This window comes from Podospora bellae-mahoneyi, chromosome 3, assembly GCF_035222275.1.
Source record: "Podospora bellae-mahoneyi strain CBS 112042 chromosome 3, whole genome shotgun sequence".
In the NCBI taxonomy this organism is placed as follows: Eukaryota; Fungi; Ascomycota; class Sordariomycetes; order Sordariales; family Podosporaceae; genus Podospora; species Podospora bellae-mahoneyi.
The window spans coordinates 3,383,196-3,406,954 of NC_085882.1; the positions used below are offsets into that span (position 1 = coordinate 3,383,196).

The 23,759-nt window shown below is 53.1% G+C and overlaps 8 protein-coding genes and 3 non-coding genes across 11 annotated transcripts; 7 read left to right on the forward strand and 4 right to left on the reverse strand.

The window, feature by feature from the left end:
• The first annotated feature begins 6 nt into the window (after positions 1-6).
• Positions 7-1,745, forward strand: QC761_309780 (uncharacterized protein). Its single transcript, XM_062878125.1, has 3 exons — positions 7-1,068; positions 1,121-1,216; positions 1,273-1,745. Exons 1-3 carry the CDS (start codon positions 217-219, stop codon positions 1,681-1,683), a joined length of 1,359 nt encoding a protein of 452 aa, XP_062733964.1. The 5' UTR covers positions 7-216; the 3' UTR covers positions 1,684-1,745.
• Positions 1,746-4,853, reverse strand: VPS11 (Vacuolar protein sorting-associated protein 11; the record flags this gene model as incomplete). Its single annotated transcript, XM_062878126.1, has 3 exons — positions 1,746-3,671; positions 3,726-4,766; positions 4,842-4,853. 3 exons carry the CDS (start codon positions 4,851-4,853, stop codon positions 1,746-1,748), a joined length of 2,979 nt encoding a protein of 992 aa, XP_062733965.1.
• A 346-nt stretch (positions 4,854-5,199) lies between these two features.
• On the forward strand, positions 5,200-5,271 carry QC761_0058380. The gene has a single exon. It is a non-coding gene; the product is annotated as a tRNA-Met (tRNA).
• A 144-nt stretch (positions 5,272-5,415) lies between these two features.
• MLH3 (DNA mismatch repair protein) lies at positions 5,416-8,379 on the reverse strand (the record flags this gene model as incomplete). The annotated part of the gene is made up of 3 exons (XM_062878127.1): positions 8,025-8,379; positions 5,719-7,962; positions 5,416-5,660 (listed from the first exon to the last, which is right to left on the reverse strand). The coding sequence occupies exons 1-3, from the start codon at positions 8,254-8,256 to the stop codon at positions 5,416-5,418; spliced, it is 2,721 nt and encodes a 906-aa protein (XP_062733966.1). The 5' UTR covers positions 8,257-8,379.
• Positions 8,380-8,472: 93 nt separating this feature from the next.
• On the forward strand, positions 8,473-10,766 carry QC761_309810 (uncharacterized protein). Its single transcript, XM_062878128.1, has 2 exons — positions 8,473-9,045; positions 9,118-10,766. The coding sequence occupies exons 1-2, from the start codon at positions 9,018-9,020 to the stop codon at positions 10,332-10,334; spliced, it is 1,245 nt and encodes a 414-aa protein (XP_062733967.1). The 5' UTR covers positions 8,473-9,017; the 3' UTR covers positions 10,335-10,766.
• QC761_309820 (uncharacterized protein) lies at positions 10,533-13,007 on the reverse strand. Its single transcript, XM_062878129.1, has 2 exons — positions 11,795-13,007; positions 10,533-11,739 (listed from the first exon to the last, which is right to left on the reverse strand). The coding sequence occupies exons 1-2, from the start codon at positions 12,314-12,316 to the stop codon at positions 10,807-10,809; spliced, it is 1,455 nt and encodes a 484-aa protein (XP_062733968.1). The 5' UTR covers positions 12,317-13,007; the 3' UTR covers positions 10,533-10,806.
• Positions 13,008-13,303: 296 nt separating this feature from the next.
• Positions 13,304-16,051, forward strand: QC761_309830 (uncharacterized protein; the record flags this gene model as incomplete). Its single annotated transcript, XM_062878130.1, is given in 3 exon segments — positions 13,304-15,820; positions 15,869-15,932; positions 15,945-16,051. 3 exon segments carry the CDS (start codon positions 13,304-13,306, stop codon positions 16,049-16,051), a joined length of 2,688 nt encoding a protein of 895 aa, XP_062733969.1.
• Positions 16,052-17,732: 1,681 nt separating this feature from the next.
• Positions 17,733-18,992, forward strand: QC761_309840 (uncharacterized protein; the record flags this gene model as incomplete). The annotated part of the gene is made up of 1 exon (XM_062878131.1): positions 17,733-18,992. One exon carries the CDS (start codon positions 17,733-17,735, stop codon positions 18,990-18,992), a length of 1,260 nt encoding a protein of 419 aa, XP_062733970.1.
• A 1,351-nt stretch (positions 18,993-20,343) lies between these two features.
• On the forward strand, positions 20,344-20,430 carry QC761_0058440. Its single transcript has one exon. It is a non-coding gene; the product is annotated as a tRNA-Asp (tRNA).
• Positions 20,431-20,823: 393 nt separating this feature from the next.
• On the forward strand, positions 20,824-20,905 carry QC761_0058450. The gene has a single exon. It is a non-coding gene; the product is annotated as a tRNA-Ser (tRNA).
• A 295-nt stretch (positions 20,906-21,200) lies between these two features.
• On the reverse strand, positions 21,201-23,688 carry QC761_309850 (uncharacterized protein; the record flags this gene model as incomplete). Its single annotated transcript, XM_062878132.1, has 4 exons — positions 21,201-22,540; positions 22,606-22,707; positions 22,766-23,200; positions 23,254-23,688. The coding sequence occupies 4 exons, from the start codon at positions 23,686-23,688 to the stop codon at positions 21,479-21,481; spliced, it is 2,034 nt and encodes a 677-aa protein (XP_062733971.1). The 3' UTR covers positions 21,201-21,478.
• Between the last annotated feature and the right edge of the window lie 71 nt (positions 23,689-23,759).

A 23,759-nucleotide genomic window follows, 5' to 3' on the forward strand; every position in this document is an offset into this window, starting at 1 on the left:
CGGCTCCCCGCATCGATTTGACTTGGGTGCTTCTTGGCTATGTCGCAGGGATCAACAGTCCCGTGCCGGGGGGGAAGAGGCGCTAGCGAATCCCTGGCCGTTCCTGGTTCCCGGGCCCCCGGCTGCCCTTTTTTGGTACAGGCCGTTGAGGTTCTTTTTATTTATGTACCTTAACTTCGCAGACACCCCCCCTCCAACATCCCCCAGGTCCTTCCAATGGCCACACCTGCCCTCCGAAATGCCTGGCGCATACGCTCCATATTATCAACGAGGCACGCTCGGCCGATAACCACCAAAGCAATCTCCCAAAAGTTCCAAATCTACACCTCCAGCTCAGCCAACCCATACCTCAACCTCTCCATCGAGCACCACCTCCTCGAAAAGTCCGACCCCGACTCGATCATCCTCTTCCTCTACACAAACGACCCATGCGTGGTCATTGGCCGCAACCAAAACCCCTGGACCGAAGTCAATCTTCCACAACTAGCACAGACAAGAATAAAATTCGGCCAGCTCAAGCACCACCTCGTCCGCCGGCGCTCAGGAGGGGGAACCGTCGTCCATGATCACGGCAACGCGAACTGGTCCGTCATCTGCCCCAAGGATGTCTTCGATAGGGATAAGCACGCGCTCATGGTGGTGGAAGCGCTGAAGAATATGGGAATAAAGGGTGTCAAGGTCAACGAAAGACATGATATTGTTCAGGAAGCGCAAGATGCCGAAGGACCCGAGCCTGCGCCGTCGACATACAAAATCTCGGGTTCAGCGTACAAATTGACGGGCAAGCGTGCGTTGCACCATGGTACATTACTTCTCAACTCTGACTTGAGCGATATCTCGGGGTTGTTGCGCAGCCCAGCAGCACCATATATCGCCGCCCAGGGCGTGGAAAGTGTCCGGAGCCCAGTCTGCAACGTGGGAGTGGAGGATAATGCCGACTTCTACAAGGCCGTTATCGACCAGTTCATGACCATGTATCCGGATAGCCAGTCGGCTGAGGTGAAAAAGGTGGAACAGCAAGAGGCGCTGAATCATGACAATATTTGGAAAGGAGTTCAAGAGCTACTGGTCCGTTCTCCTCCCTACCTTACCCTACGCCAAATACTAACATCACCATCAGTCCCCAAAATGGCTCTGGGAATCCACCCCTAAATTCCGCCTCGCCTCCCACCCAACCCCCGAAGACCCCCGACCACGTCCCCACCCTCCATCAAACGTAAGCCCAACCCTTTTTTGTTCCCTCTACCACCGGTAACCTAACCCCCCTTCTAGTTCTTCGTCACTCTCACAGCCCGCCACTCAGAAATCCTCGACCTCCACATCGACTCCCCCCTCTTCCGCTCCGAGGACCACACCGCCTCGCTCAACTTTTTGTTGAAGCAAAAAATCCACGAAGTCCCCAAGTACTGCGACCTCCGCGAGTGGAAACACTACATCAACTTTCGCATCGAGAACGGCAAGTTGCTGACCCTCCGCAACGAGAGCGTGGGGAACATATGCAAGTGGTTGTTGGGGAACGACATGTTGGCGACGGGACCGATAAGGGGGATCAACAAGAGTTTAAAGACGAAGCTCAAGGAGCTGAAGCATTGTAGGGATGGGGGCAAGCCTTTGGTCTTCGACCATGCTGCGTTTATGTTTGGCAAGCCCGAGTACGGATGGTATGTGGTAGATAAGCAATAACATCAGAAAAAAAAACATCCGATCCCAAAAAACCAACATGATCATTATCATACCCTCCCCATCTACTCCCCCCCCGCCCCCATCACCCCCCTTCCAAACCATTCTGCCACCGTCTTGAACCGATCCTCACTCCCCTCCAAATCAGCCCTAAACAACTCATGCCTCTCGCTATTCTCTTCCTGGCTCTTCTTCAACGCCCTGATCGTCGCATTATCCACCACGCAGATCGGACACTCCCCCACATTATCCTCCCCCTCCCCTCCCCCCGTAACCCGCAAACACCTCCTGTGAAAACTATGCTTGCACAAAAAGTGCACCACCGGCAACTCCAACCCCCCACCACACTGCCCACATCTCGTAGCCTGAAACACGGCCGGCTTCCCCCCCAGATCAGCAATCTCCTGCCTCCTCGCCATCGTCTCCGTCCTGAACTGGCTGACCACCCGTTTGTTTTCTTGAATGTCCAACCGCTCAGCCTCTATCCTCTTGGCCAGGTAGGGTTTGATCATCCCCATGCTCGCGACACTGTTCTTCGACAGTGTCTGCACCACCTGCAGCGGGGCCATCAACCCCCCCTTATCAATCCTATCCAGCACAGCCGCCAGCTCATCCGGCCCTGCTTCGTCAAGAATCTTCGCGTCAGACGTCAGATACGACAACGCCGCGGGGTAGAGTTGCGGTTCTTCCGGCCCGTATTTTGCCAGCGCCTTGATCGCCCCCTTGGTGTCCTTTGCTGATGTATAAGAGCGAAAAATGTCAAACAGCAAACCCGACTGCTCCTTCACCAACGTGGTTCCATCCCTAAAGTTGGAAAGGTGAGAGAGCAAAAGGACGTTGGAGTTTTCAATCTGGGGTTTCTCTTGCGTTGCTGGTAGGGATTTGTCGGCTTCGATCAGGGACTTGGCCTTGGCCTCCCACTTCTCGCGGTGGGCGTCGGATTTCTTTTCGTTGGATTTGTGGAGGTACATCTCAAACAGGGTGGTGTAAATGTCCGTCTTGTCTTCTTTTGACAGGGCGTCATCTTGGAGGCAGGCTTCGAGAAAGACGATGAACTCGTCTGGGTGGTCGATAAAGGATGAAAAGGCCGTTCGTGGTTTGGGAGGGGTGTACTTGATGGCGATGGACTCTTGCTTGAGGGACATGTCGCCCACTGTTGGCTTTGCATTGGCATTGTTATTGCTTGCTAGCACCGCCGTGTTCATGTACGGCAGTGGTAGCAAACTGCTGAGGTTGGAAACGGCATTGGCCGCTCCCGCTGCAAACCCTCCGTTTGTCGTTACAGGGGCGGCCTCGGCTGTGATGGGGGCATCCACTCGTGGCTTATACTTGCCGGTGTGATAGTCGATGAAGAGCTGCGTAGCATCCGTTGGGCAGTGTTCGATCAGAACACGGGCATACTTCATCAGACAGGGGTGTGCTGTCTCTGGATCCAGATGCCAGATGAAATCCAGCGCCTCATTGTAGGCATGAGAATCCTCGATGAGGATATCCACCACGAGATCATGCTCCCCGTGCTTCTTGGCAAGATATGCTGCTTGCTCGTAGTAGCCACCCTGCCGGCACATCGAGATAGCTGTATCAAGGTCAAACTTGAGATCCCCTTCAGACTTGATGAACTTTTCCAGCTTGTCAATATCCTTCAGCTTGGCATAACAGTTCAGCAACAGAGTTGTGTGATCTGATGTCGCCCTGTGATGCTCATGCAACTCCTCCAGATACTCGATCAAGTTGTGTATCCTCTGCGTGTCGAGGAACTTTCGGATGACCTGTGATGGCTCTGTGCTGTCTATGGCTTTGATGTACTGTGTCATGGCCTCGTCGTAATTGCCCTTTTGGTAAAGGTAATCCCCATATTTCCGGTAAATGATATTCTGTTGCTGAGCGTCCATCCCGCACTTTTGAGCAAGGTCCACGGCAAGGGTATAGAGATTGCGCTGATAGAGCATGTCCAACCGTTGCTGCAGTGTCTTTTCATGATACCGGAAGATCTGTTTATCGTCACATTAGCCATCATCCTCTCCTACTTCCCAAGAGCAACAAACCTTTCCATCCAGCGTCAGCATATACAAATCCCCCCACAACGCAAAAATATGCTTCACATCCGCCAACACTGTCTCACTGTGCGCAATAATCCTCAGCTCCGGATGTATCAACGTAAAAGTATAAATACTATCCGCCGCACCCCCCCAAAACCTCCTCCTCGTCGTATCCGCCTCCCCCGCCGGCGTCGGCGGCGACACCACCGCAACATAGTCCCCATACACGGCAACCAGCTTCTTCGCCCCCTCATACGCCGTCGGCGGCCCCCTCCCCTCCAGCGTGTAATAATACACGGCATCCTCCCTCGCCACCACAATCTCCCCCGTCCTCTTATCAACAACCATACAACCCACCCCACACCCCTCATCCTCCACCGTTTTAGGGGGTTGCCCATGCCCCTTCCCACTGATCACCACTTTCAACACCCTCGCCGTCGTAGCCACAAACAGCGTCGTCAACCCCACCCCACCATCAACATGCATCTCCACCCCCGTAATCGGCTCATCACTCTCATAAATCACCCTCTGCTTCGTCCCCAAATCATGAATCAAATCCCCCCTCACCACCACCACCGCCCCATTCGCAAACCCAACCGCCAACTGCGTCAGATCATCCGTCGCCGTAAACGCCGAAATGGGAAAAGGCCTCTTCCCGTTATTCACGACGACACTACTCAGCAACCCGGGGTTCCCATCCTTTTTGTTAACCTTATCCAAACTCCACACCCTCACCACCGGCTGCCCCGGCTCCAGATCCTCCCCCGTGCCCCCCTCCCCAATCGTAACCAGCAAACTCGTCCCTTCCACCTGCCGCATGTGCGTGACCGAGGAGCCATTGTCGTAGGCGGTGAACTCCCTCAAGATTTTGAAGTTGGGCCCGATGATCCGCACCGTGCCGTCGAAGCCGCCTAGGAACAAGGATTCCGACCCGGAGCAGACAGAGGCGATGGACTGGGAGAAGTGGGAAGGGTTGTCGAAGAAGGAGCGCGAGGTCGGGTCCGAGGGGGTGATGGGGGTCGACTCGAAGAAGTCAAAGGAGCGCCACTAATTGACAGACAGACATCGTGTTAGTCGTCGCTGGGACAGATGTAAAAGAGCATGGGAAAGGGAACGACAAACCGTTAGCGCCATGGTGGCATCTTTCAGCTTTTGCGCTGCTCTATGAGGTCAACTTGGAGCGGTGAAGAGAAAAAAAGGAAGGGCGCAAAGTAGAGAATATGTCTACGAATGCGCTCCAGTTGTTGATGTGCGGCCTGGAGAGCTTGTGACGCCTGTTTGGGGACCTTGTTGGGGTTGGAGCTCCAAGCTCCCCACACAGGGCCTTGGCAATTGATTAGATAACCATTATCTCAAAGTAACCCTAACCCAGTAAGGCAGCTCAGTAACAAGCCAACCCCAGAAAGCTACCAAAAATGAAAAGATCCTCGAGGGAGGCCCGCAAAAGAGTTGAATTGTGAAAAAAAAATTGCAAAAGAGTTAGCTGCGACTCGTTTCGATCGAGTGACCTCCGGGTTATGAGCCCGGCGCGCTTCCGCTGCGCCACGCAGCTTGTTGAGCTGTTGTTGTTGAATATCAGGGTCCGAAACGGTCTTTACAAAGGTGGGTTGCCCCAAGTGTGACTCATTCCGTCTTATCCCATTTTGCCAAAAGAATCACCACACCCTTACTATTGTGCTACTACACAGTTATGCTCTCAGGTCTGATTCGCCCTTCCCACACTGTCCTTCCACTTCCGGATATCACACAACAGCCGTTTCTTCCCATTCTTTTCCCTGGCCATGCCGAAAGACCCGACACTGCTGCTCGGCCCGAGATGCACCAGAGGCACCATCGACGGCCTGCCGTGGGCACATTGGAACGGGAAGGCGCATGTAGCCAGTTTCTGCACAAGCTGAAAGCATTGCTCCTTGGTCAGGACGTCATTGAACATGATACTGCCTGAAATTACCGGTTAGCTTCAGCCTTTGTCACTAGTAGCCTACCAAGGCGAACTTACTTCGGCAAGCCCTGGAGTGGATCAACTCAATGATTCCCTCTGGACAGTTGTGGAACCTGGAGAACCACTGATGATCGGCCTCGTCACCGATCGGGAGCCGTGGCACGATGCCAGCCTGTTTGCTGGGGTTTTCATGCAGCTTCCAGATCTCATTCCGGAGCAGTTCAACAAGAAGCCTGGGATCAAGACGGCACCGTTCCACTATACTGGGCGGCAAGGCCTGAACTTCCACCGTGACCCTCGATGCCTGGTCTTGAGTTGTCACGTCGTAGATAACACCCCAATAAGCAAAATGTCTTTTGAACCTCACAAGCAGCTCTCCTTCTTGCCTAGACAAGTCAAAGAACAACTTCTTGTCCAAATGTGTTCTGGCTGCCACCAAGCTCCTGCCGTCATCTGGGTCCGGCACGAAGTACTCTTTCAGCAGAGCTTCAACCCGGTAACGCTCGTCAGCGGCATGTTGGTCTATGATTACCAGCAGCGGAGAATCGACGAGATCTCTCCTGTGGACTGTTCCAGCCTGGTTGAAGACTTTCACCAACACAAACTTTTCATCCACTTGATTCACCACTTCGGCTTTTCGTAGCGTGTCTTTGGATATTCTCCCTTCCAGAGCAGTCGAAACACTGTTATTGCTGTTCTCGAGGGTAATTACCCCAAGCCCATGGCAGCCATGTTCACCTCCTTCGCAGCCAAGCGTGTCTGATTCCTGGGGTAGCCTAGGGATGGGCCGTTCCGTTGGCAGGAAAAAGGACCGGCCCCGGGTGTTTGTGCTAGGTTTCCAGTCCCTGAGCGCTGTTGAGCTTCTTCTCCGATCAAGGCTCGGCCTTTTATTGGAACCTGGTTTGGGTCTCATCGCAAAACCAGTCCGTGGATCAATTATCGACTTGATTTTGGTAACAGGGTCAATCCAGATCATTGGCTCAGCAGATGTATCTGCGACTGGATCATGCGGCTTTTCAACTATCTCTGAATCATCCGAGATGGCATTGGAACAGCCGGCTAGAGACGTGCCACTCGAGGTGCGACCCATAGGCAATGACGCTGCTCTCTTGAGTTCAGTTTGTGGCTGGACGACATGCTTGGTTTTGGGCCATGATGAAAATGGTGATGCAGAGCGTGTCTCGGTGTCCCGTGTGGTCGACTTCCTTGAAGCCTTTGTGCGAACACTTAGTCTCGAAGCAGACCTGGCTACCGGCAGCTGCGAAGCTGATTTTCGGTTCGTCTCGAAAGCAAAATCAGAACCAGAGACCGTTCCAGTTTTGAGCTGCTTAATGGCGTGAACAGACCTTGGTCGAAACATGTGCTTCTTCAAGAACTCATATGCCATCACTTGAAGCAGGTCAACAATGATGGAGAGATTCGGCCGGCTTTCATCTAGAAAGTCATCCGCATCCACAGAACCCAACTCGTGCTCTAATATGATCTGGAGAAAGAACATGGGCCATCGGTCCACGCCTTTTCTTGGCTTCAGCTCTTTGCGGGTGAAGCCAGCCATCTTCTGTGGACAACCGTCGTCATCAACGCCAGCTTCTTCGATGGTACCGAAGCTGGAGTTGGCAAATACGTTGTTGACTTCATCGTAGAGGAAGTTTGAGTGACCTTCGTTGAGGGATGGCTGGATGCCGAGAGCGATGAACTGCACTCTCTTCGTAGCTGCTGGTTCCAGTGACACGCAGCCTCTCACGGTAATGCCTGGGGCAGTGGCACCAATCGAGACCCACGACTTCGGATTCTCTTGGTCCAACAAGGACGCTGCAAGAAGAAGCTTGGGTGTTCGCAAAAGAACATCCCGAGCTGACAGTAAATGGTGTTTCTCGATATCAGCAAGTGGAGATGTCTGGAGAGACACTGTTCTTCGAGCAATCGAATCCTGGAGATTTACAGCCACCTCGCCTGGCCAAGCAAGCAGAAGAGCAACGGCTTCGTGGATCAACTGGTCGAAATACCTACTTGTGCCCAGTCGCTCCACTTCTGTAGCTCTTTGCTTGACGCGGACAGGCAGGTAGCCGAAAAGATCACGGACGGCAACACGAGTCCCGCTGGAAAAGCCCAATATGCGCTGCTCAGGCAGGGCTGGAACATTCCGTGTCACCACGTTGGACTTGTGTATGGTAAGCGAGTTGTGTGACCGGTAATCACGGTGATGTGACGTGACGGTCAACAGAGAGAGAGCGCCTAGAGATGCCAGGAACTCGCCATGTTTGCCGTGACAGTCTGCGGACGGCGGGTATTTTGAGGTATCTAGAGCAACGATGTTAGTTGGGCCGAACAACAAAACATTGCTTGAGCGGTGGATGACGTACAGTGCAGTTGGCCTAGTCCCCCACCCTCCCGAAAATTGGATGGAGGAATGCCAACACCGTTGTCTTCGACAGAGCAGCTTCCACGCCCATAGTCAACTGAGATGTTGATCTTCGTAGATCTGGCATCCAAAGAATTTCGAAGCAGACCATAGACGGCAGTGTTCAGCGAGGTAATGATAATGGATGATTTGATTTGAGCAACAACGTCCCCGGGAAGTTGCTGTATCGACATGGCGGTTGTGAACCCGACATCTCGCTACCCAGCCAGTGAGTTGTCCTGCATCCAACCTTGATCAGATGCAACACAACAGCAGAAGACTGTCCAAAAAGGGAGTCGTAAAATGGGAAAGTGAAGGTGTGGATGGACTCCCACGTGATCACTGTGTTGTGCCAAGAGCGTTGTGGATGGGCCCCACACCATCTTGGGTCGGCACCCTGGGCCCGGCTTCGTCACTGAACCCCCTGTGGAGCGTGGAGCGTGCGGAACTACAACCGAAAGCTTGGGATGTTTTCGCTTGAGCTTCTGCTGGAGAACAACGACCCTTCTTGGCTTCTGCCATTGTTCAATACCGACATCATCGTCCTCTTCCCGCAACCTTCCAAGCCATCCATTTCACCCGTCTCACTTACGCGCCACCTGCGAAACCACTCAGTTATCGTCTTGGGTGATCCGACAACGCCACGGCCTGTGCGACCTCTCCACGCGGCTTTGCAAACAATTCATGAATCGCCCCATTGACAGCAACAAAAAGTAAACCTGCTCGACGCCTCGCTTTATCTTTTCCCATCCACAACGGCCGCACTCGACCAACATATCATCTGCTTCCTTTACTACCCGACGTGTACCAGATTCCAACACCCCTCCGGCAACCGCGACCAGAATCTTGACCTGCTATCCCCGATAACGACCACCTACGTGCATCCAACCTACCTGGTCCTCTCTTTGCGCAAGGCCGAAATCTTTCCCCCGCTTCTAGCGTCCCAGATACTGCGATGACGGAGACTGCGACTGCTTCTCATGGTGATTCAGACCTTCTCTTGTTTCGCTCGTTCTAGCGATAAGCAAAAGCTGACATGATGTTGGGTCGCTCAGGTCGATTAGGTCGACGACGGCCGTTCTCCACGTTGATGAAGAAACTGGCCAATTTGAAATCTTCATCCAATGGTGAGGGTCACCGACACACAAAAGACAGCGCAAAGCTGCGCCCATCCAAGAACAACAACCCATACCCCGAGTCCGGTCGCCTTCCGCCTGCTACGACGAATAGAGAGAGCCAGTACACAGAATCCACGGATCCTAGCAGAAGATCATTCAGCATTGTGTCGGGCGATCAAAATGCTTCAGTCAGAATATCCGACGAGGGGCAACCACCACCCACAGTGGGAGCTCGCTCCATGGCACCAACCGTGTCGACCGAGCACGAGACATCACGATCAATGACGGCGACGTCGCGCGGAGTACCATCAATCACCAACACAACCTACACCGTGAACGGCCGGCGAGGCGGCGATAGCACCTTCTCATCCCCGGCGCCTTCCGTCAGGTCCTTAACCACAACCCTCACAACAATCCAAACCGCGGCGCCAAACACGGCCGGCGGTGGCGCCCAAAACACAACCCCAGCCAGCAACGGCAACCAATCCAACTCGCACGTCATTCACTTCAATCAGCCCTTTCCGACCGCCTCCCCCGCCTCCGCTATCCCCGCCCACCTCGCAACCGCCGGCGCCAATTCCACCACGGGCCACCCGACAACCTATCACACCGCCACAGCTAACAACCTGCTCACCGACAACGCTTCCATCCTCACACTTGCCTCCTCCTCCAAGCGCGGCCGCCGCCGTTCATTTGACACAGACGCCTCGGTGCGGGCGCTGGCTCCTTCGTCTCTGTGGGGAGGAAGCAGGGAATCCCTGCCATTGAGCGTGCTAAGCGCCAACTTGGAAAATCCCGGCATCCCCACCACCCCGGGGCTCCACAGGACTGGGACCGGTGGGGTCGGAGGTGAGCGGGCGAGCATCTACAGTGCCACGACGGGGAATTTCGGGGTGAGCAGTGAGAGGAATAGCTTTTATGCGAAGCAGGGCCTTGGGAGTGTAGTTGGTGGTGATAGGGATACTGCCAGTGTGAGGAGCGGGCTGTTGGGACATGGGAGGGCGGAGAGTATCAATGGGAGTATTGGGTTTGGGAGGGGGGATAGTGCTGTGGCCGCGGCACCGAGTCCGTTGACGAGTGCGAGGGAGGTGCAGGGGTATGTTGAAGAGGAGGGGGGGAGTGGGAGCACTGGGGCTGGGACTACCAAGGAGTAAAGGGGTCATGACATGAAAGGGGGATGGGACAGCGGCTTGTGTTTCTTTGGGGGCAAGGGAGGTAGTCTGGAGTTTTTCGTTTCACGCGTTGCATTTTGTCTCGTTTCATGGCAACGAACAACAGGACAGGAAAGTGGGCGGTAATGGTGTTTTCCTTGGGTTTTACTTTGTCATCTCTTGGTTTGTGTTCTCTCTCAATTTCAGTTTTAGTATTGATATCCATTCCTGTTTTTGTTTCTTTCATGACTTTTTATTAAAACAGACAAATAGCAAGGATTGCGCAAGCATTTTTTTTCTACTCGACGGGGTTGACTTGTTTGTTTGTTTCTTCATTTCTTGAGTATATACAAAGATAAAAACCCATGATACCCGAGCTCTGACAAACAATACAATTACACAAAAACCTACTGATTTCATGAATTTAGCCCAGGGGCTGTTTGTTATATATGGTGCCAAAAGTTGGTTAGTTAGTTCAATAGGGCAAAGGACTCAAATCCAAACCCCTGACCCCAAACTCGAACGAATCATTCCTCGAGTAACTCCCCGCCGTGTCCAGGTCCAGGCGTCCCCTGATGCAATCCTCAAAGTCGACGTCGGTGCAGATGAGGCCGGTGTTATCCTCCCATTGGGGACCGGAGAGGACCTCTCCAAAGGGGGAGATTATGCTTGATCCACCCCTGGAGACCCATTCCCCGCTGCTGGAGTTTGTCAGTTTGGGAGCGGGAGGGACCATAGGCTGGGTTTGGGAGTTGGTAACGTGGGAAGGCTTTTTGCAGCAGAGCACAATCTCGTTGCCGTCTTTGTCGAAGACTGAGGTTCTGCGCTTGGAGGAGGGGGAGAGGGTGTTTACTGTTGAGGTGGTTGTGCGGGTGGGGGAGGGGGTGGCGCGGCGTGTGGTTGTGGTGGTGGTGGGGGTGACGGGGGATTTTGAACGAGGGAGGGCGATTTCAAAACCTTCTTCTGTTAGGCATGAGGCCCGGCGGTTGCTGTGGTGTTTGGGTGCGAAGGGGGAGGGGTGGTGGTCGGAGAAGATGGGGGTGTGGTCGTCGTGGGAGTTTTCGTGATCGGGTTCTTCGGTTAGGATGGCGGAGGAGGAGTCTGGGTGGCTGTTGGGAATTTGTTGAGGGATAGTAGGAGGGGGGACGGCCATGTTGGAGGAGATGACGAAACAGCGGCCTTCGATGGCTACTGTCCTCATCAGGGATAGCCAGGTGTCTCTCCCGTCAGCGGTGGGGGCGAGGTAGAGGTTGATGTTTTGGTTGTAGAGGGATTGTCGAACCAAAGGCATGTAGTTCTCCCAGCAGATGGCTGCGCCGAGGTTGATGCGGACGCCGCGGATGGTGGTGCTTACTGCGCGGAGGGTGGCTGGGGAGCCTTGAGCCCATACCAGGCGTTCGGTGCCGGTCTGTCTGGGGCGTTAGTATTGGAAAGGAAAAGGGGGTCAAAAAGGGGTAACTAACAGGCATGACCTTTCTGCGCTTGCCGATGATTCCTTGCTTTGGGCAAACATATACAACCGAGCAATACATGGACCCTCCGGTCTTTTCTATCAGGCCAGTGACAATGAATACTCCGGTTTCACGAGCAATTCTCTCGAGTTGTTCCCTGGTACCATCACCCCGTTTGTTCGCAGCAGGCTCCTTGCTGGTCTCGTTCGACCCGGGGACAGCATCTCCCGGCAAGGCACGTTTGATCCATGCTTCCCCAGCACCGGCTCCATCACCAACGGTATCACCCAAGTCAACGGCGTTTTGGAAGTATCGGAGATATTCTTCTCTGCCCTCGGCTGTGCGCGAGCCAATGACACAGCCAAAGTGCGTTCCGCGAGGGTATCCTCCAATGTAAGCTTCCGGGAGCAGGAGAATGTCAATCTTTTTCGATGCGGCACGACGGGCGATCTGTTCCAGCTGAGCAATGGTTTCGGGAGTGCTAGCTTGTGTGCTGGGAGAAGCTGTGCCGAGGCGAATGGTAGCGGGCGACATGGTGGTAGAGTGGTTGACGATATGTGAACTGTATAATGGACACAAGGTGGGAGAGTTAAAATATTACAACAGCTTGCGGCTGTTCTGTTATATTTTAGAATTGAGGTCAAGTCACGGAACTGATGGAATATCGGTAGAATGCACCATGTACCCCGCCTAGAGCTTTCCATGTGACCGCTGCATGAAACCAAAACCGTCACCGTTTGCGGGGGACGCCGGGAGGTTGGAAATACTAGGCGCAAAGAGGTCGAGAATCACTGCGCGGGTGACGTAACAAAGAACCCCCCACGGTCCACGGGGCCCGCTCGCCTAGAATTGGTGAAATTCCATCGAAGCGCTTGTGGAAGGCAGATGGAAACCGTTTTGACATACAACAGCCATCACATTGGCTGAAATTATCTAGAAGCATGAAAATAAAAGATCGAGATGAGGAAGCGCTCGTGACCAGACATTGATGTCTTTGAAGGTGTTGATAACACGACTATCTTGTGTCTGGATAACTTTCTAAGACGCCAGATGGAAGCTCACGGTGGCCAATCGGCAGCTGATGGTGGGCCGAGCAATCCAGGAACTGCCGAACCGGGAAGGAGCGCACGGCTGTCATCGGCCGTGGGCCTACGGCGGGGATATATTGATTGAAGTCCACGAAGTCCAGAATCAACAATTGACGGTTGCTAGAGTAAAGGAAAATGCCAAACTTGAGGACAATACTATATAGCGATGAGAGCACATCCAAGCAACAGCTCTGATCCATCATCCCAGTGCCGAAAAAAACCCTTACCCACCGGGTAGCTTAGCCGGTTCGGGTAGGCTTGAAGCTTAGTCAGCTATGATACACATAACCCAGACCCCACCCTTTGACAGGAGAAATTCGTGGCATTTTGAGTGGATGGGGGCTAGCGCCGTCTATCCGTCAACCCGATCATAACGACGCGTCGACGCGCTCCGACAGCTGCGAGAGTCTGGCCGCCAACAGCGACGACGATAATGGTCGATCAGCACCAACATACCCAGCAGCAGTTTGCTCCACCCACCTATGCCTCGCTCGAGGTGCCCTTTGCGCCCCCTGTCCACCGCAATGCCCTGCCAGAAACACGCATTGCCGAGCCTGGTCCGAAGAAGGGCAAGCGAAAGTCCAACGCTGCCGAAGGAGATGCCAATGGGACGACAGACTCTCCCAAGGAAAAGAAGCAGCGCATCTCCCGCTCCTGTGATCAATGCCATGGCAAGCGTATGAAATGCAGTGGCTTCAAGCCATGCAACAACTGCACCAAGCGTGACAGGGCGTGTACCTATGACAGACCCTATATCAGGGGCATTGCAAAGACACCACCCCCTCCTCCCGCCGATGGCCAAGCCCGTAACCTCGCCCAGCCAGTTGACGAGTTTGGGAGGGAAGTCCGTGACAGAAGCTGGGCTCTACGTGCCTGTGATCTCTGTCGAACTCAAAAGGTGTCTTGCTCGGGCAAGCTACCATGCGAGAACTGCTTCAACAGCCGTGTTGCATGTACCTTCAAGCTACGTGCAAAACAACGAGACTCGATGCCACCGGGCGAGGGCGGTGAGGAAGGCGAAGGCGAGGGTGAGGCCTCAGAAGCAGAGGCTGATGAAACAGAGCTGCAGGAGAACGACTCTACTGAATATGGAGGTACATTCGCAGTCAGGCGCATTCCACTTCAGGATCACGAGAACTACATGCTCACAAATCGATATGCGGATCCCGAGACACCACCGCTGGCTTTTCTTCACAAAGCCTGGGAGAGGATGGCCCGCTACCAGAAAATACCCACTAGCTACGGACAAGAATATGGTGTTCCTGGCGACCTCGTCATGCCGCCTAGTGACCAGCCTTTCGACACTACGTTGCCGCTGGCTTTTCCTGAGAGTCCGGCCAAATGGTTCGAGATGCTCAACGCTTTTCAGAACGGCTGGACCGAGACCTTTCACTTTCTACACCGGCCCACCGTCAAGTCCTGGTTGGAAAGGGTATGGAAGAACTGGACTGCAAACTCACCCCTGGAGAAGGATCTCGGCCCGGCCAAAGCCACCATTGCGCTCATGTGCATGTCTATTGGCACAATGTTTTACGACCGACCATGGCGAGAAGCCATTAGACAAAAGATGTGGGATCGTCTCTGGACGCTCAACATGGGAGACCAACTGTTCCTGGCAACCATTCGTCTCACAGACTCTGAGCCGGGCCCACCAAAGCTGGAATCCATCCAAGCTCGTCTCCTCCAGGTCCTGTATCTCCTTTGCACATGTCGACTGAGCCAAGCTTGGTATATCTTTGGTAATGCCGTCCACATGCTGACTCAGCTCGGCCTCCATCGCAGACGAGGCCGAAATCGAGGCCTGGGTCGGGATATGACAGTCAACCCAGATTACGCAAAGATCCAGTGCGAGAGGCGCACGTTTTGGACCGCCTACATCATTGACAAGGAGATTTCGTTGATGTCTGGAAGGCCCTGCCATTTTTCCAATGAAGCAGTTGACCAGGAGTTCCCGGATCCTGTCAACGACGAAGATATGGGTCCCGAAGGCCCTTTCCGGCCACACCTGGGCGACTGCTACTTGGAGGCTGGCACTGAGCAGGCCAAGTTGAACCAGATCATCGATAAGATTATGCGAGACGTGTACACGCTTCGCGAGATACCCGATGACTGGAGGTTGGAGAGCGCTACACGACTAGGGAACGAGTTGGAACAGTGGAAAGAGCAGCTACCCTTCATGATGTGCCATCTCAAGCCTTCCATGTTGCACACCATTTTCCGTCGACAGTCCACTCTCTTGACCCTGGCTCATTGCCACGCCGCCATTCTCGTCTATCGCCCATTCATGACAGCACCATACTCGGCCGATGCCGAAAAGAAACAGGCTGCCGATTCTGCTGTGCGCAAACTGCTTGACGCCGCTCGTATAGCTTTGAATATGTGCCTCGCATTGGCTAGAGATCAGGAGAAGAGGGACAAGAGCCACTTCCAGTCCATTTTCTTCGCGCACCACGTCTGCTTCTGCGCAGCCGCCGTTATTTTCCTTCTCCCGCACATCCGAACTCGGCAAGCCATGTACGGAGGCACTCACTTTAGGGGATACGGCAAGATGGATTCCTTACTCACCGAGACCGCAGAAAAGGCCATTGGCGCGCTCTTGAAACAAACAAATCGCTATTCCCCCTCGCGTAGATGGGCCATCATCTTGGAAGAGCTTCGAGATGAGGCGGCTCGCCAAGTGACTGGGGCTGGACGAACGCCGGCGGAACAGAGTCAGGCCCAGGCTCAGGTTGCAGGGCAAGGCCAGGGGGGCAGTGATGATGCGGATGCCCAATCTCCCAATGAACAACTCTTGGAAGATGCATTACGTGCCCACTGGGAAGCTGATTTGGCCCGTCATGCTCTCTCGAATCATCCACCTGCTGAAGTTGCTGAACCACCGCCTCCCCCATTGGTATACCGTCTGTGGGACAAATGGAAGACGACCGATTGGATTGATCTTGATTCTGCGGTAAGTTGATCAGATCTTTCCCAGGCTGTTGACTGACAAGGTTGCCAGGCGTTTGGGCCGATTTCCAATTTTGAGCCTCTACCTCCTCCTCCTCCTCCTCCTCCCCCTCCTCCTCCTCCTTCAGCACCACAGCCTGCACCTCAACCAGGACAGCAGTCAGCAAACGAGCCAGCGCAACCACCACCCCAGCCAGCACCACAACAAGGCCCCGTTCAGAACACAGTTCAGTAATGTTTGGTAATATTGACTCGCTAGCAGCTCTTAACTCCTATAATACAGTTCCAAATACACCTATCAACCACCAGCTAGGCTTAGCCCGAGCTTTCCGACGATGGCGAGATCTCATCCATCAAGGTGTCAACTTCATCCTTCACTGCTCGGGCCCGGCTCAAGATGTCGGCCATGTTCAGCCCTTTCAGCAGCCGATCCTGGATTTCTCCGTTGCTGTGGAGATATTTTTGCAGCGAGTAGGAGGGTTCGCTGGTCGTTGTTCTTCGACAATATCAGTATCCGCATTCCTTGGAATTAAGAATCAAGTCAACTTACTCATCACCGGACAGCTGAAGGCCTGGTCCCATTCTTTGCGACATTTTGAGTTTTGTTTGGGAGGCAATTATCTTTCTTCTCGGCTGCTTGGTGGCTGCTCAGGCGTGTGTTGGTTGGTTTGACGGTTTGGAAGTCTGTGTTTCTTGAGGAAACCATCGCCTTTTATCTGTTGGATTCCATCTCGTTATTCCCATTTTCATGAGGTTACCTGGCGTTGTTGGTGATCCTTTTGGGAAGCTTGGTCGCATATTGACGCGCTCTATCCAGTATCACGCGTTTGAGCACATGGAGAACAAGTGTTCGACCCTTGAACAAGCGCCCTGAATGGCACACGACTCATCTTTACCACGACATGCTCTGCCTGACGAGGCTGTGATATCTCTGAGTTGGCGGTTTGGCCATCGCACGTTCGGTTCAGGACGCGGGTTGCTGTTCGCAATTGAGCGTGTCTGATCAAGGGACCGGTCCTATCTTTTCACCTGGTTTCTCCGAATCTTTTGTCGGCTCTCCAAGTCCTGATTTTGGGCCCTGTGCGTCATCGCCGGATCAATTCGATGCGAGGTATCTCTTGCATTAACACCACGCTGCCGAGCCGGCCGATTGGGAATAGTGTTGGTCCCTTCCCCGCTCTCAGCCTTATCTACAGTCTCAGAAGATCCCCAAGTGACAAAAGATCTGTCGCATTTGAGCACTTGGAAGTACTTGCGCACGCATAGCCACCGCTGGAGAATGCAGATGGATAGGCATACCACTAGGCACACGCGTGGTTTTCCCTGTTGGGCCTGTACTGCGTGTCATCGGATGTCCTGTCCAATGCTTGAACGGCCTTGGGGTGGTTCAACTCTGCCGATGCATGCGCCCCGAGTGGGAGCACGCCATTGGAGAAAGCGTGCTCTGATCTTCTCAGGAGCCGGAGGAAAGGTGTGTAATAGCAAGCCCCGAGTTCTGCTTCTTCTCCGCATTTGCGCAAACGGATCGCAGCTCATGTATATAATGCCGTCTCAGATTCATGGTTTTTCACAATGGAGACTTGCTTCCTCCTCAGGCCCAGCTGAGGTTATTTGGGTTCGACATCACATTTGAAGCATTATTGACACGCATCAGTTCATTTTGTGGTCCAGCATTCGGACTGCTACTCGGCTCAACACAATCCTTTCTTCGGCCAACTTCCCCTCACTTATAAGCCATCGTCACGACCTCATCGGGTTGTGTGACCCCCCGCCAGTATCAACACCCGCACTCAGAACAAAGCTTCAGACACAGAAACCCAGCCGAGCAGAGATTCACCACCGTTACGTATGGCCTGAATCTCATGTCACGAGATCCAGGGTCCTCAGCGTAGAACAGATTCGACCCTGTCAACTTCATGGCATCCCGCGGCTCAAGTCACCCGACACCTTCGGAGTTATTCCTCGCAAAGAAAAAGAAAGAGATTCTAGACAGATCTATGGCTCTCATCCTCAAGAAATTGGACGAATGCCTTGAAAACCCCGTTCCAACAGCACCAAGGCGCCGTGTGGCGAAGCGGGCGAGAGACGACCAGGACACTGCTGCTGTTGACGACCGCGCCGCTGCCGGCGCCACCACCACCACCACCACCGACGACGCTATCGACACGCGAAACAAGAAGAAGCTGAAGCAAGACCCGGCAGCGGGACGCCGGTTCGCCTGTCCGTTCTTTAAGCACAACGCGGCAAAGTACAAGCATGTCAAGACCTGCTGTGGCCCCGGGTGGAAGGACGTCCACCGGGTGAAGGAGCATCTATATCGTCGCCACTCGGCTAAGAACTCTTGCGCGAGGTGCTTTGAGCAGTTTGAAGATGAGGCCGCTCTCAAGGATCACCAGCGGTCTGAGGAGCCGTGCAAGCTTGAGAAGCACAATATACCTGATGTCATCACGGAGGAAAAGGACAAGCTCTTGCACGCTAGGGCCAAGGCTGGGCTTTCTGAGGAGGATAAGTGGCGGGAGATGTATCGGATTCTCTTCCCTGGCGAGAAGATTCCATCTCCCTACTATGATGACTCGGATGGGACAGGCCCGGATAACGAGAATGGAGGGTCGTCCAGAAACTGGGAGGAGTTCAAGACGTTTGCCCGGCAGGAGGTACCCAGACTGATCAAGCCTCTGTTGCAGCAGTACATCGACAAGTACTTTGAGGACTTTGCAGAGAAGATGAACCAAAAGTCGATCGAGGTCGCCAAGGTGGTGGAAAGCCAGGTCCTGCGCACCTGGATCTTTAGGGAGGAGCAGCAGCATCTGTTCCCGCCCGGAGGTGCAGCGCCGTCGTCTCCTCCGCCGTCGGTTTCCGCCCGAGCATCCAGCCCAGAGGTTGATGTGAAGCCTGCGAGTTACAATGAAGTGATGGATGAGTGGAGGGACAACCCACACAGCGGAGAGTTCTGGGCTGACATGATGAGCGGACCTCTTTCTCTGGACAATTTCTTGGCTGATGCGAGCCACATGGGCCTGGGCTGTGGGAATGATATCTTCAGCGCTGACTCGGCCTACTTTACGAATCCTGTCTCAGACAGGGAGATCACTTCCAGCTCTGGCCTTCATCAGGTTGCTGGGGCTGTTATGGGTGCTGCTGTTGGCGCTGCTCCGATTTACCCGCGGTATTTGTAGGTCATTGTCGGTCTGTTTGACGTGTTTCACATGCTTGTCCATCTCATTGCCTCGATCATTCGTGTCTCTTATTCTTCGTCATTTCATTTGCAATGGACCGGGGGGACACTCATTATTGGGTATCATGCCGAGATTTTTCCTTTGTTTTTATTACTCTGTTGATCATGAATGGGGTATCAGTACGATAGTTGAACATCATGCAAGGCTTTTCTTGACCATCATCCTCATGAACCAACCAAACAACCCAATCGCTCCATCACCTACCCCTCCATTTCAGCCCCCAACTCCCGTCACCCTCGTGAACTACCCCTCCCCCGCATAATCTTTTTACACATCCTTATCTTATCACATTCAGCAGGCATCCCGGCCGCATCCCTCGCGGCCAGCTACCTTAGCTCTGAAGAGATATATATATATCAAGGCATCTATTGCATCACCCTATCCGGTCCTCCCGGCCATCCGGCTGGCTGAGGAGCGACAAGAAAGATGTTCATTGCATAAAAGACATGAACGGCCAAATTAAATTGGCTTGGGGGATAGGGGTTCGCGGAGAGGCGAAGGAGATGGCACCACGTCACCCCATCCTTCATGTCTACCACCACCACAACAACAACAGCAACAACGACGACAACCACCACGAAAGAACCTGGACACGGCAATTTAGGATATCACAAAGCTAGTGTGAGACAACAACATTAAAATCCGGTCAGTCAAGGCTGTTTAATTGGTTCAAGTTGCGAGCATCACACAAATGCCGTGACGCAGAATGCTGTGAGGAAAGGTCTCCAAAGTCCCGGAACTGAAAGTGGGGGGATGGGTACGTTACGGCAGATGCAGAGATCCTTCCTCAGACCCCTCTATACGACACCTCTGCAGATGGAACACCTTGTTTCAACTTGCAGGCGGTGCTGACTTTGATGGCAAATGCGGGGGACAGTCTCCCCCTCATTTTGCCACCAAGAAGAGGCCAAGTTCCATCGGGGCAGTGAGCGTGATGAGATAGAGGGGAGATGAGGCTCTGCTGTCAGTTGGGAGATGATTATACAGCTAGTAAGCTAGTAAGCGAAGAAGATAATGTTTGCGCAAAAGCGCAGAGGAGGAGCTTGCTTATCACCATTTCGCTGGCCATAACCACAGCAATCACGGGACGGACTTTCTGATCAACGAAACACTGCCCTGCGGAGGTGGGGTGGTGACACAACTTCACACAGCTCACACAACCCACTCAATCACCACTTCCCGCACCATTCCCGGTGTTATATGCGGATGGTGTAGGTAACAGATAGCGACCACCATGAGCACTAGTTCCACCCCCAGGAAACAAGCTACGATGGGTGCCCACACTCATAAATCTTCCGTAGTATAGTGGTCAGTATGTGAGCTTGTCATCTCTCAGTTGTCAACGCTCGAGACCCGGGTTCAATTCCCGGCGGGAGAGTAAACCACACTTAGCTTTTGGTGATTTTTACATGACCTCCCTGCTGTGGGAGGGATATTGTTGTTGAGAAGTTTTGTTTTGTTTATGTGCCGGCTTAGGTGGCAAAACAAATAAAGTGTGTCGACGGCGATTCGGGGTATAAATAAGAAAAGGGGCTTTCAGGGGTCATAAACGCTTCCCTCGCAATATTTCTGCTATCAAAACAAACAGTGTTATTTTTAACTTTCCTCTTGATGTTTCCAGCTCTTCATTGAACTGTGATTCCCCAAAGGACAAACCGTTATGCCCGCGAGTCAAGTCCAAAAGTGTCAACACCGAAAAAAAAAGAGGGGACCCCTACCACAAGAAAAAACCCACACCCCACGACACACCAAAAGTGAAAAATATTCATCTCGACGTGGGCCTGATTCGAACAGACGCTCCCGAAGGAACAAGATTTCTAGTCTTGCGCGTTAGACCACTCCGCCACCACGCCTCTTGTTTGATGAAGCTTGCTCCCAGAATATCGCCACATCACCAACCGGCCAAATGGCACAAACTGGCGGCAGCGAGGATATATGAAAGCACTTTGGATTTTCCTTTCATCTTCACAATATCAAGATTATACCAGCGGGAACAGACTGGGATGGCAAAGGAAGCGAGGCCAAGCGAGTCACACACAACCATCAGTCACGATACCTGCCTGAAAGGACCTTGTTCAGACCCAACGTCGTTCCTCATGTCGTCGCAACCGCGAAGCGCCCAGGGGCGAAGAGAAACTACTTCGATGATAGAGGCGAGAAATGGGGTGGTATATCAATTGTTCAATAACTTGCGTCCTCGTCGTGATAGCGAGTCAGAGGCCTGAATGTGTTGACTGTTCTCTCTTATGAAGAGGGGACAGCGACACTGACAGCAGGCGGGTTTGCATAACAAGAGTAAGGAGAGGCACCGATTCATATGCAGCTCAACATTTGCTTGAAACAGAAAATATAACCAAAACAAAAGCCTCTGAAATGTCCTTAATACCCCTGCCCGTGACCTTGATACCCCTGTTGTTGGTTCTGGTTCAGCAGGTTCCCACTCCCACTCCCATAGTTGTTCCCAGTAGCATACCCCCACCCCCACTCCCATAACTATTATCCACTGGCACCTCCCCCTCCCAGAACCCTTCCTGCTGCGGTCCCTCCGGCTTCCCGGACCCCCAACCCTCTTCCTCATCCCCAGTCCAAACCCTCCACTTGAACCGAATGATCTCATAAATCTGCACCAGCTGCGGCTGCCCCTGAGCACCCCCTTGCTGCTGAGCTTGACCTTGCCCTTGTGATCCAGCCCAAAAGATAGGCGTCCTCACCACCTCCCACACAACTCCCTCTCTCACCCTCTTTTGCCACAGCCAACCCCTAAAGCCAACCCAGTAGAGTGCCGCCGCTACTAATACTGCCATGGCAGTCATCTGCGGCGCAAACCAATCCACCCTGTCACTCGAGTGAGCAATATATCTCTGCGCAGGATCATAGACCCAAATCGTGACAAGCGGCACAATGTTGGTAGCAGTAAAGATGACCGCCGCAATGACCCCCACGACATGCGGAATGGGGGACTTGTATCGCCAGTTTGATCCCGGCCACAAACGAAGATACAGCATCCCCACCCCAATACACGAAAACCAAATCACATCCAGGCCGTAAGCATACGCCATCAACAGAAGCGAATAACCCGGTAGATGCGAGAACACCACACTGTCAGTCGACAACATGGCGGCAAGAATTAGAACAGAAGTAACAGTCCAGTGCAACGCCAAAGCTGCAGCGGGTGACTTTTCCGTATGCAAGAACCCACCGGCTTGATGGTCTGGGATGCGTCTGAACCCATGGCGAAAGGTGAACTCATAGGAAGAAGCAAGATAAATGCTGCCAGGGAGAACACCTTCCTTGGCAACTTCTTGCTTGACACGGGCGGCGGTGAAAGTGAAAACAATGACGTTCCCGATAGCAGATAGGGCGCGGAGCGAGCCGCAGGCGGCCTTGACTTTGCTTTCCGCTACGCCAGACCCGACGGTGCGCTTGAAGAAATTGAAGGCAATGTCGAGGTCAGCTGTGAAGAGGTCTGCTTTGGGGATGTTGGCGGCCTTTGTAAGTGATTGTTAGTTTAAGAGAACAGAGCTGACGCCAAGAAAAGGAGAGGATATCCTACATAGAGAATGGTGATGGTCATAAAGAGGCAGCAAATAAACAGCACTCCGTAACCCGATGTTCGGGCAAAGTTCTTGTGCGGTGCCTTGATCTCAGCCAGAACCTATCATTTGTTAGTTGTTACCTGGGTTTTGAGCGCAGATTCAACAAGTTAAACATACGTAGTTGGCCTGATGAAATCCGCCAAAAGGGAAAATTGCGTAGATCATTGCCTCTGCATACTTGTAAACTCCCCATTGAGTGTTATCGGCTCTCTTCAAGGATGTGCTCGAATCAAAGTTGTCTCTTGCCACATCCAGATTTAGCCAACGAAGTCCGAAGATGACCATGATGACAAGCATAATCACTTTAAGAGAGCCTAAAACGTTGTTGAGACGGATACCCCATTTTCGAGACATGCTGTGGAGTAGACAAGAGAAGGTATTGACAGCCAGAGCAATGGCCACCATTCGGCCGGCTGTTTGGCTGGTGTCTGATGCTTGAAGGACGGCAGCAGCAAAGGCAATCGAGTTGGTCGCCGTGTTGCCAAAGACAAGGAAGGATACTCCGAACAGACATGTGGCCAGAAACCGAGGAAGCTTGAGGAAGTAGTTCAACTAGACTTTGTCAGCAATTTATTCAAAATAATCTCGCGAAGCGCAAGACTTACGTAGGGCAGTTCACCTCCACTTCTTGGGGTTGAAATCTTTGTACCATCCGGTCTCTGCCACCTTGGGACTGTCAAGCCCAACTCGATATAGAGAATGATACCCGATAAGGCGACAGCAACACCGCAAAGCCACAGCAGTAGGGTAACGGCAACACTCTGGGTATTGTAGAAAATCTGCGACGAAGCGTTGAAGATTCCAGATCCGATCATGCGGTTGAATATCAGGCAGAGTACCGAGAAGCGACCCAGACTGTCTTTCTCTGATGGGATCTCTTCGACAATGGCGTCATGGTCTTCTCTTGCTTCATAAAGAGCTTGTTGATCTTGGGGATCCAATCCTGGGGCCCAGTCTGGGGCCTCTGGTGGAGGTTGAGCCTGATTGAAACCAAATCCTGTGCTCGGATCCGGCTCGGCCGTGGCTGTTTGTTGATACATGGTGTAATACTGCTATATCAAAGGTAAAGCCACCACCATGGTAGCCTTGAGTCGTGATATGTTGTCCAGAA

Bases quoted from the DNA above. Each gene is read 5' to 3' on its own strand.
- QC761_309780 (XM_062878125.1), top strand. From the start codon at position 217: ATGGCCACACCTGCCCTCCGAAATGCCTGGCGCATACGCTCCATATTA. The intron at 1,069-1,120 runs GTCCGTTCTCCT...CATCACCATCAG, and splicing joins AAGGAGTTCAAGAGCTACTG to TCCCCAAAATGGCTCTGGGA. The intron at 1,217-1,272 runs GTAAGCCCAACC...CCCCCCTTCTAG, and splicing joins GTCCCCACCCTCCATCAAAC to TTCTTCGTCACTCTCACAGC.
- QC761_309810 (XM_062878128.1), top strand. From the start codon at position 9,018: ATGACGGAGACTGCGACTGCTTCTCATG. The intron at 9,046-9,117 runs GTGATTCAGACC...TGGGTCGCTCAG, and splicing joins GACTGCGACTGCTTCTCATG to GTCGATTAGGTCGACGACGG.
- QC761_309820 (XM_062878129.1), bottom strand. From the start codon at position 12,316: ATGTCGCCCGCTACCATTCGCCTCGGCACAGCTTCTCCCAGCACACAA. The intron at 11,740-11,794 runs GTTAGTTACCCC...CGCCCCAGACAG, and splicing joins AGCGCAGAAAGGTCATGCCT to ACCGGCACCGAACGCCTGGT.